At 42.4% G+C, this 12,033-nt stretch overlaps 1 protein-coding gene across 1 annotated transcript in view; it reads left to right on the forward strand.

Moving 5' to 3' along the window:
• The window catches only part of AFF2 (ALF transcription elongation factor 2), a 301,401-nt gene that overhangs the window by 176,774 nt on the left and 112,594 nt on the right, over nt 1-12,033 (forward strand). The window contains exons 5-7 of the mRNA XM_063313787.1: nt 6,244-6,336; nt 10,054-10,090; nt 10,441-10,492. Of these exons, the coding sequence (XP_063169857.1) occupies nt 6,244-6,336; nt 10,054-10,090; nt 10,441-10,492 (182 nt within the window). The remainder of the gene's footprint in view (nt 1-6,243; nt 6,337-10,053; nt 10,091-10,440; nt 10,493-12,033) is intronic.

Here is a 12,033-nt window from a genome sequence, read left to right on the forward strand (position 1 = left end):
CACAAGAGATGCTGCTATTTCATCCTCAGAGTTCTCTTTCCATCCTCCTCAGCCTCAGGAGAACAAATGTGTTGTGTCAGAGCTAAGTGCCTTTGATGCCCATCAAATCCACTCATAACTTTTGCCAAATAGTCAAATGTACAATTTACTGGATGGCCCCAGCATCCCTATTAGTTTTTGGTCTGGGTAACTATTGCTTTATTTTGCTGGACATCTTCAATGTTTAATGTATCAGGAAGTGGGAAATCAAATGCTGAGTTCCTTACTTGTTTGCCAAGCTCACAGATACCTAATTCCTTTACATCCCGACACTTTGTTATGGGAATTCCTTCATGGTGAGAGAGTCTCTGATTAAACCTGGACTGTCTGCCCTGCCTTCCCACTGACTATGGGTCTGTGTTATTTTTTAACAGCAGCTCTACATCCTTTGTACTGTAGATTTCCAACCTAAACCACAGAAGAGGGCAGCAACATGCATTTCTATTCATTTGAAGTATTTGATAGTTGGTTGACAATGCCTTGGCAAGAAGAGTATAAATTAACTATTCTTCATAGCTGTTCTACCAAAGCCAACTCTGGGATGAGACTTCCTTTATAAAGTCTAAACCAAGGCTCAAAGGAAGTCTTACAAGGAGTGAAATCTGGAAAGATGGAGGCTAAGTGGAGACACTCATGTGGTCACCCCAGGACACAGAGCAGATGTCTAAAGTTCAGTGAAATTGTGACGGAAGCAGTCAGCGACTTAGGAATGTTCACAACAGGATTTGCAACCTCAGTCAAAACTAGGGATCATTCAAGCCTTGATTTGTTTTAACTGAATGGTTTAGGATACTTTTTAGTTCCTTGCCAGTACTCATTTTAAGAAGAATTCTACTTTTTCCACTGCCTCCAATTCTTGCATTGCATTCCCTTGAAAACCTGTTGGCAAAATCAGAGTCAAAACAACCATCCATTTAAATCATATAAGGCTAGACCTAGTGTAAATAACATTTCTGACAATTAAGTTGTACCAGCAGGGGTATGTGTAAGGAACTCATTAGAAGGGGGAAAAGTTTCATCTTTAGGTTTTTAAAAAATGTGAACTTGGAAGAGAGATATGAATTTTATTCATGCGACACTCTAAACTTTAAAACTACGGTTATCAAATGTATGTTATCAATGTTGAAAATGGCATCTGAGCATCTCTAGGTTTAAAAACTAGGTACCCCAATATGCAGGCCCATTTTCAAGCAGCCTTTTATTTTCCCTAAAAAAGTCTCAAAAACTCCAAACTCATGACAGGACCAACAAGAACTGAAATTGACCAAATGCATCCATTCCTGGATCCCAATTATTCCAAAGGGTTGATGCCGATCTTGAATGTAGATGCATCACATTTTGGGCATGTGATGGGTTGAAGGATTGGAGATGCACCCCTTCAGAAGCTGTATGCAAAGAGGCCCTACAAAGTGATAGACACAGCATCAAAAGGAGCCCTGAGCATACAACTCTTGAACCTCAGGTGTGTCATTCAGATGTCACCATGGAGCCACTATTTTCTCCTCCTTTCTTTTATCTGACTTCAAAGGATCAAGAGCGGCCGGCCTGCACACTTGAGGCCTCTTTCCAAGAAAGTAGTCATCACTCTTATCTCCCTGCCAGAGCAACTCTGATTTTGTTGGTCTCAGAAAGAAAACCTTGTTACAATTCTTTCAGTACCTTTTTCTTAGGGTGGGAAGTGAGAAGTACCAGGAAGAAGATCACATTTGAAGAGCCAGCTGCAGCTCTGTTCTTCTCTGAAAGGACCTGGCTGGGAGAAGTTCATTGAATTGCACCATTCTATCTCCTTTTGTGAGCTGAGTTGTCATCTGGGGGCATCTCCATCAAAATATGAGTTCCCCTCATAACGGCAGCAAGCAGGAAAATGCACATGCCACCTAGCTTTTGTGTGTCTCCAGCAAAGTGCGATCAAAAACTCCCACTGGTAATTGCTGGACCATGATGTGCTGGGGGAGGGAAGGGGGAGTGTAAGAGTGTTGTTTGACAGGTTAAACTCTAGTTCTGTTTTGTATGATCGCTGGTAATTGTCATCACTTGACATTTTCTGGAGTTACGAATAACATTCCCTGCGTAGGGCCAGCTAGCACATTGTAGTTCTCTTGGGTGGTCCTCACAACTGTGTCTTTCTAGCTTTTGCGTGTAACCCCCCCCCCCCCCCGATAAACTGCTGCTAAGGAACAGCCTTGCTAGTGTGTGCTACCCAGGTGAAGACAACCAAGTCACTACTAGCCAGAAAAATAATTAAGAACATTTTTTTTTCCAAAATCAAGAGTCTTTTAAGAACGCATTAGCAATTATTGGGTACTATATTTTACATCATCATGGCTTGTGCTTTCTGAAAGCAAGATATATCACCTAAGAGACTGCTGTGAAAGGTTTCTAGCATGTGGTGTCAGTTTTTTAGAATATACACAGATGCCCATGGTAATAGTATTTTCACCCCTCCCCTGCATTGAAGGTATTCCCCTGCACTTGCCACTGAAAAGTAGAGAGGTGACTTTTGAAGTCCCATCACAGTCCTCTGTCTATAGAGAGCATGAAAACGCAATCTCTTTTCCTACAGTGTACTGCATTTCCCAGTGGCCAACTCCCTCTTAATACATGAGGGACATAATTAGGTGCCAACCTTAACCCTAACTTTCTACCTTTGTAGGAGAAGAAAATATTGAGAAGGATCCAAAGTCTCAAAGAGTCAAAAGCTCAAAACTCCATCTAGAGCTCAGTCCACTGGCTGTATCACAGAAGAAATAAGTCAATTCATACAACAAATAAAGGATATTCTTTTATTCTTCTTCTTGTTCTTCTAGTAAACCATGGGTTATGGAACTATATCAATCATCCTTGAATTTTGAAAGATCTGCCAAACCATTCTTGCATTTCACTATAGAAGCCTGCAAACCTAAGGTCATTTTCTGCAAAGACCATCTTCTACCATTGATCTGAGACCCTTCTAAAAGGTTGCATCTTTGGAAGATCGACATGGCTGCTGTGTTTTTGCAGAACACATGATGATTTATCAATCCATTTATCATCCAATACATCTCCTATCTTTCTGCTTACTGTAGACAAGCACTTAAGGCAGATTATAAAAATAGTTCCATCCAACAGAGAACCTGGGAGGTGTCTCTTTTTTCCAAACCTAACAGAATTGATAAGGCAACTTTCTCGCACAGAATGGTGAATAAGCTTCCATATTCTTGTCGGCACCAAGAAGTTTGGGGAAATTTGGCCACATCTAATGGCTTCCTTAGCCATAACGCAGTCCCGCATATCCATTTAATGATCTTCTTATAATTCAGTATCCCATTCTAATGGAAAGGAGTCATGGATTAGGTGAAATCAGTTAGAATACAACAAGGAAACAGAGAATCCAGGTTTTGAATCCTCCTGTATGCTAAATTGACTGCTAATCTGCTACTGGCTGAGGGGGATGAATTGAATTTCTTTAGGAGCTTGGCTTCACTTTTGGAAAGATGCAGATTATTAGTTTGGAGGCTTAGTGCATAAAGTAGAACTAAATGGTTTCAGGAATAATTCCAGAAGCAAGCACTGTTCGGCAGTTTTCATTCCATCGCTTAGTGAAACCAAAGACATTTTCTTTCAGAGATTAAAAGGTCAGCTCTTCTGGAATGAAATATACTGGGTAGGTTTGCCCCGATGCTTCTTTTAGTTGAATGTTTCTGTGCATGGAAGCTTCGTTTTGATGTCCTGGGACAGTGGCTCCTGCTGGACTGATCCTAGTACTCTGTTTTAAGGCAACAAGCGTGCCTCAGTGGTAAAGGTATCAGAATGGACCTCCCTTAACCAGGTGAAGGTTAACCACTGGATAACTTTGGGCCAATTGCCATCTCTCATCCAATCTACCTCACCAAACTGCTGTGAGGACCAAATCAGGGAAGAGGCCTGATTTGCAGAAGCTCAAGATGAATGTGTTTGTACTTTTTAAAAAAAATGCTTTTGTCTGCTTCATTTCTGGGACAAAGTTCACCCTGCCTCTTCACTCCTTCAGGAGTATCGTAGAATTAATTGTTCTGCCTGCTAATTCTCTTCAGTTCTTTGGAGAGCTTTGGGAGCTATTAATTCTTCTGCCCTAGAGACAGATTGTACCACAACTTCTTTTTTGTGGCCACTCATTAGCATCTTCTGCTTCTCCATTCTTTACCTGAGGGCATCTACATCCACTTTTAAAACAACAGCTTCAGTGAAGGGGGAAAAAAAAAGTTCCTGAATTGGTTTGATGTCTACCTCTCATTAATACAATAAAAAAAATTGGAAACAATGTTTAAATCCTTAGTTTTATTTTTTGGGGAATGAAGACACTTGAGACAAATCAACCTCAAAGTCAGCAATTCTCAGTCATCGTTTCTGAAAGCTCTGTCTTTTTCTACTTCTATTTCCAAGTGTACAACTTAATACAAGAAATCTGAACCTTTTCCATTATTTAACACAATTTTAGAAACACTGGCCTTCTGAAATGAAGCCTTGGTTGTTTGGTCTAGACTCATTTTTCCTGCATCTGACTTGAAATAGTGGTATCCCCTTTTTACCAGGGCACCAGAAAACAAGTCCAGCTGAGATTCTGGTCAGCTCCTCAAAAGCTTTAAGGAGCATCTAATACAGCACAGTCACTAAGGTGTTGGATTCGAACAGATCCAAGGTCAAGGCACGAAAATGAGTGACTCTATCTCAGTCCAATTTCTGTCAGCTCCACTAGGTAGTAAAGGTAAAGGTAAAGGTTTCCCTTGACGTAAAGTCCAGTCGTGTCCGACTCTAGGGGGCGGTGCTCATCTCCGTTTCAAAGCCTTGGAGCCGGCGTTGTCATAGACACTTCCGGGTCATGTGGCCAGCATGACTCACGGAACGCCGTTACCTTCCCGCCGAAGCGGTACCAATTAATCTACTCACATTTGCATGTTTTCGAACTGCTTGGTGTGCAGAAGCTGGGACGAGCAACGGGAGCTCACCCCGCCGCGCGGTTTCGAACCGCTGACCTTCCGATCGACAGCTCAGCGGTTTAACCCGCAGCCTCAGAAAGGCTAAAAATACTCTTATTGAGATTGTCTCTAATCATAGAATCTTCCAAGTCTGATTGTGCTGGACCTTCTACCCCTTTTTATACTCATGTGAATTAGGCAAGTGTTTGTCTGAGCTGCCTCCTAATGTTATCTGCCTGTTGTGGACCTAAAATATGTTGCTTTGATAATAGGGCTTGCATATATCTGTCAAAGTCATCTTTCTTACTCTCTGCACCAGTGTTCCTCAACCTTGGTGACTTGAAGATGTGTGGATTTCAACTCCCAGAATTCCCCAGCCAGCCATGTTGAAGTCCACACATCTTCAAGTCACTAAGGTTGAGGAACACTGCTCTACACCACCTCACAGGTTTAAAGGGAGGGCCCAATTAGGTGGTCTTGTGATCTTGACGAACAGCAGAATATAAATTATCGTCACGATCATGACATGCAGGATCCACAGGTTATGTAACGATTGGGTCAAAAGTCATTCTGTCTGAATGATCACTGGGAGATTTGGCTGAGGCCATCTATACCCTTATCCATGATGGTGTGAGAAGGTGTTGGACAGATATATTAAATGAAACCCTTTCTTTCCATTCCATTCCAGATGTGCACTTTCAAAGAAAATAGTTATGTTACTTTGACTGGGGTATTGACATGACTAATGTAACCTTTTTAAAAATTGATTGTATTGCTTTACTCCCAATTACATCTTGGGGAGTTATATGCCACTCAGTGTCGGTGGATTGGAGCAGCCTGGCCCTGCAGATAAACAAAGAAATACACAAACAAACTAAAATCACATGTCCCTGTCTTTCATTAAAGATTGAAGGAAAAAGGAAAATACACAAAAGCCCAAAAGCAGGCAAGCTGAAAAACGCAATCCATCTCTGGAGAGGCTGATTTCACATATCACCCTCAGCTCTGTTTGTAACTGCATTCTGTTGAATAAGCCACCATTGGTTGGGTGCACTCTTCACTTTCATACCTGAAGCATAGTTTACAAGTCACAGTGGCTGTGTTCACACCAGATATTGAACCAAACCCAAATAATTTTATGACCTAGCACAGCATGTGAGTCCCACCAATATGACTTTGGGGATCCCTCTTAAACTGAAAGCAAAAGGAAAGAAAATGGATTGGTCTTGAGTTGAAAATGTACTCCTATGTTTCTTTGCTTCATTGCTAGGAGATGACCCATTCTTGGCCTCCACCACTCACTGCTATCCACACTCCTGGGAAGGCTGAACAGAACAAATTTGCCATTCCAAGCAAGGTGCAGGTAGGTTTAAGAGCAGACTTGCAAATAAATCAAAGTGCAATACTTCAATCCCTTCTGTATGTTGGCACTACAGCTCCCAGAATGCTCTAGGAGCAAGCATGGCCACTGAGAATATTTGTAATCCTAGCATGTCTAATGATACCTGATTGGATAATGCTGATATACTGTACGCTCTACATGGGGCTGCCTTTGAAGACCATTACAATTGGTCCAGAATGCAGCATGTGCATAGCTTTGGGTGTCCCTCAATGGCACCATTTTCCTGTACTACACCATGGCTGTACAAGCTGCACTGGTTTCCAGTTTCCTTCCAGGTGCAATTGAAGGTGCTGGTTCTCACCTTTAAAGCCCTGCATGGCACGTGGCCAGGTTATTTGCAGGACCATCTCTCCTGGAGGGTATCTGCCCATTCCACCAGATGGAATAGGGTGGGATTGCTCCAGGTCTCTTCTCTTAAATGTTGTCATCCAGCAGGACCTAGCAAGTGTGCTTTCTCAGTAGTGGCTCATGCCCTGTAGAACACGCTCCCTCCTGAGATCCAGCAGGGCCTCAGCCTTCTAGCCTGCCAGAAGGCCTTTAAAAACTGGTTGGTTCCCCTGGCTTTGGGCTAGGGTAAGGCTGGGGCCTAGTTGTTGTTGTTGTTGTTGTTGTTGTTGTTATTATTATTTAATGTACTGGGGAGTGTTGTTTTAGGGTGCCATGAGTTGTTTCTTGAATGCTAGTTCTTATTTTTATTTTTTAAATGTTTTTATCATCATGAGTGTGAGCTGCCCAGAGTAATGGGATATAAGATGGGCAGTCATTTAAGTCTCTTAAATAAATAAATATGAGACCCAGTTTGGTGTAGTGGTGAAGGCACCAGGCTAGAAACCAGGAGGCCAGGAGTTCTAGTCCTGCCTTAGGCACAAAGCCAGCTGGGTGACCTTGGGCCAGTCACTCTCTCTCAGCCCTAGGAGAGAGGAAAGGGCAAACCACTTCCAAATCTTACCAAGAAAACTGCAGGGACTTGTCCAGGCAGTCTCCAAGAATTGGACATGATTGAATGGATTAAAAATAATAAATAAGTAAAGATAAGTGGGGCTTGAACCTGGGCCAAGAAACTAACGAAAAAATGGCTCAGACAAGCCCCTTTCTAGTCCACATGTAGATAAATTGAGAGAGAGGGAAAACACATTCAGACTTGCAAGATTCCCTTACTATAGCTTTACAACAAAGGTAGTGCTGATCTATATGACGTCTGGTCTACTTGGTAGGACTGACAATATGGGAACCACAAGGTGAGCTGCATTGGATCTTTTGGGGTCCTCATGACTAGAACAGAAGAGAAAGGGGGGTTAAAATGGAGCAGAGCTTTGCATTCTGAGCCACTACCCACCTGTCCCTCCCATTGGAAGCATTAGGGAAATTGGGAAGAATCTTTTCTTCTGCAGCATCTGGCCTGATCTGGCCCATTTGCTCACTCAAGCTTTCTTTTGCTGGCTTCTCTTCATTCGGTCCCTCTCTGTTCTGTTTTCAGAGAATTTTCCACTGATGGACGGAGTGAGAGAAAGGGAATCCTGAACCGATTTAGTTCACCTCTTGAGCATATTTTTATTCTTTTAGGTTGGAAAGAATAAAAATGCTCCCCCTTCCCAGGCTTAAAATGGCTCAGCGGCAGCTGCATGGTGTGGAATCTCCCCAGCTTCCTTCCCACAGCAGCAAGCCCTCAAAGCTTGGCTTTTGAATGTCTGAACACAGGAGAGGGGAGGAGGACCTGTGCTGGTATAGACACCTTAAATTGAATATTCCCAGCAGAAGTGTGATAAAATGCATTAGAAATGGAGAACATTCATTTTTGCAATTCGTTTTCTCCCTCCCACCCTCAAAGATAAAGTGCCATGTTTACCATGGCAGCGTTATTTGCTTCCCAAGGACTGAGTAGAAGTATGGGAAAATGTTAGGAACTAATCACACCTTCATGAAGGTAGAGGAGATTCTTTAATAGTTGCAGCATCCCATAGATCTGATCTGGTTAACAAAATGACTCGGGATTGGAGGACTGGGCTTTCATTTTAGCTTGGAAGAGCTATAATTGGATCCATCATAATCCTACAGGTAGGGCTGAATGCACATTGTCTGCAATTCAGAGTAAATGTCCCATGCCTTGCTGCATGTGCTTCCTCTGTACTAGAAATCTTTTATGACCTCTTCTTACCACTGGATTTAACTGTACACTTATTTATTCAGAATCTTTATCCATACCCTTTCTGCCCCATCTCTGGTATGCCAGGGTGATTAAAATCCACAATGAAAATATTGCACCAATAAAAGAGATTTTTTTGCAAATAGTGCAAAATAAAAGACCAGATAATGTGCATGGAGAAAGCAAACAGGTCTTTAAAGCATGCACAGACATACTTCTAGAATCTGTAACCCCAAAATGTGGTAAAATAATTCTGGCTTTCTTTGAGGAATAAATATTAGGATTAGAGACTCTATAACCTAAGCAGCACACAGAAGGAAGGGCCCTGTTCACCCAGCACTTCTCAAAGCATAACCTCTCCAATGATCTAAATGGGTGGACAAGATCATGTGTTAATTCCTTCCTTCCTTCCTTCCTTCCTTCCTTCCTTCCTTCCTTCCTTCCTTCCTTCCTTCCTTCCTTCCTTCCTTCTTTCCATCAGAAGCACAAAAAATGTGGCCCAGAGTAACCACAGCTAGCCATCCTGGCTCTGAGAGCCCACTCAGAGTAAGGCTAATAATCTGAACCCTCTTATTCCACTTGGGGTCATCAATGTTTTAAGGGGGAAAAATAGGTTCCTTAAGACTTTGAAAGCTTGAAGGCATCTACTTCACCTCTTCAGATATAAACATCTGAAACCCTACCTCAAATGAACTCTGGGCTCTCTGCTTTTTGAGTATAGCCCGTAATGTCCCATGCAAAGCCAAGGGTACCCATTGTGTTCAAAGAAATTATGCATCCTGTTTTATGCTATTCATGGGGGTTTGCAAAAGATGGATTGCTTGGTTGTGTGCCCCCACATCAGGGTTGACTCTTAGCAACCACACAGGTAAGATTTTCTCCAGGACTTGCAATAGGTAAGAAGAAGGAAATCACAAGACAGCAGCAGCATGCTTTTTTATGCATTTAAATTGTTGGCAACTCACATGCAGGAATCTTTGAACTGGTAAAATTCATAGCAGTCATGCTAATTCTGTAGGTGAATATGTGTCTGACTATATCACAAACATATGGCAAATGTGGGCCATCATCTTTCAGAAGCTATATCAGCAATATCCGCGCAGAGGAGATGGGCGGTGACAAATCTGACAAATAAATTAAATTAAATAAATAAATATCTTGGTAGCTATAAGAAAGGATGGTATCTCAATGGTGGATTTCATTATTTGGATGCAGAAGCTTTTAGGTTTGATCCTTGACACCTGCAGATGAGGCTGGGGAATACATGTCTGAAATCCTGAAGGGCAGTTGCCTATTAGTGAGCAAGGTTAGCAAATGTTCTGATTTAATATCAGTGACACGGGTCTTGGGAGTATGGGGGTGTGGACAAATGAACAAATACTCATCTATAACTAAGACTGTAGTAGAGAAACAGTTTAGTGGGCTTACCTTCTTTGCTAATGTATCCATTCTGCAGTTAATCTAGCACATTCTGTGCATAACGTCCTCCTTCAAGGACCTGAACAATGTTGACATTTGTTTGTTTCCATTTGTAGGATTGCCAGCATCTGACCTCAGGATATAATGTGCAAAGTAAGTCTTCATTGTTCTGAGGGTAAACCAGCCTCCCGCCACCTGGTGTCCTCTAAGAATGCTGGACTATACCCTCCCCCACCACCTCCAGCTGGTGTGACCTAAGAAAGGACAACTTCTCTAACCATCAGCTTTTCTCTTGATCTATTGTCCCATAAAGACAAAGGATGGGGACTTCAGCTCCATCCCACCAAAAAAGTTAGCTTTTGCATGCTCCTCATTAATGCTTTGTCATATTTGGGATGGTGGCCAACAGTGACATCACTTGCCTACGAGAGATATTGTGGGGTGATGTGCAGTTGCCACAAAAATCAGGGCAATTAATGTGACTTTGCTTCATTTCTTTTCAGAATGGAACGAGCCTACCAGTAAAGTTGCCACCAAATCTGTGCCACAGAAATCGTAAGTACCTTCTTTTTCTTTTTAGTTACAGCTTGACACATTTTAAGGGTGCCTAAGGATGACATTGATGTCTGTTTACCACTGTCTAATCTGGGTTAAGACCAAGAAAATCTGGATTCAGATCCGCATTAAGCCATGTAAGTTACTGATTATCAACATTCATTGATATATTCATGTCAGGTTTAAGACGTAAATAACCACATTCTCATGAAACCTGGTTAATATTAACCTTGATCAGCTTTTGTGGTGGTTTAGCGTGTTGGACAAACCTAGCCTGTTTGGCTAGTTTACAGATGGATGCATTGCGTAAACTCAGAAAGAGAGCTAATTCAATAACCAGGCTAATCATATCATATGAACATAGATGTTATCTCTTAGACTGACCTACCTATTGAGCTCTTTTGTGGCTAACATAGGAGGCAGAAGAATTGTGTATGTGGTTCCCTTGCATGGAAGATAAAATAATTTGCAAAGGGTGCTGGAGAATTGATTGATGAAGTGACCCCCAAAGAGAGGAGGCTGCCCTAGTGAATGCATTTTTCACGGTCCTCTGCTTTGCAACATCTTCAAGTTTGCATCTGTTTTCTGTTTTTGCATTGGGTCTGGTTGGAATATCCATTCATTCTCATTTGTGAAGAGCCATGGTCCAAAGGCATGTTGAGAGCAGCAAGTCTTGCAGAGTCATGATGTCATGAGCTAGATAGATAGCTTGCCCTGCCTTTTCTTGAAGACCCCTTGTGATAGAGACCTCCTGCTCCCCAGATTGGTTTCATAGTTGAGCTGCTGTCTCAAGAAGTTTCTCTAACCTGCCCTTCTGCCTTTTAAGGTGGTTAGATTTTGTTCTGCTCACTGGGAATGTAGAAACCCAGTGAATGGACTTCTCTAAGAGAGAGAAGAATCTAAGTTGGGTAAGGAACTTTTGGGTCTGCTGGAAATTCCTGTTTGGGTCACTCTTTCTGCTTTTTGAAATCAAATCAGGATGATGATGAGTGTCTACTTATATGATGACATGGAAGTTACCATGCACCTCCATCAACTGGGTGAATGCTGGTAATAACTACAGAAGACACTGGGAATGTAAAGAAAGGCGGGAAAGTGACTGATTGGTTGGACTGAATCCTGCTGGGAAAAAGGAGTACTTTATGGCTTGGAGACTGACCCCTTGGGCAGCCACTGGATAAGTGATATCAGCTGCAGTACAAAAGTCCTCACAGAATCCTGGGCCAGGAAGATACAGATGTTTGCTGCACAGAGGGCAGAGTCCTGGAACAGCTTAAGACAACTTGGACAGGGCGGCAATTCCATCTCTTCACAACTTCCGTAGCTGCCAGGGCTTCCCCCCCCCCCGCCCCCTTTTGGCCTACTGGGTCTGCCTGAGGGCAGTAGTCTACCTCCTTCCCTCTAACTGTTACCTGTCTACAACTACATTGTACTGGAGAATTCCCCAGCATGTCAAGGGAACCAGAAGCATGGACTTAGAATGTCAATCATATCTTGCTTCTGGCAATAGGATGTTCTGGGATTGTGGGCTTGAGCATACA

Source organism: Candoia aspera, chromosome 12 (genome assembly GCF_035149785.1).
Source record: "Candoia aspera isolate rCanAsp1 chromosome 12, rCanAsp1.hap2, whole genome shotgun sequence".
Lineage (NCBI taxonomy): Eukaryota > Metazoa > Chordata > Lepidosauria > Squamata > Boidae > Candoia > Candoia aspera.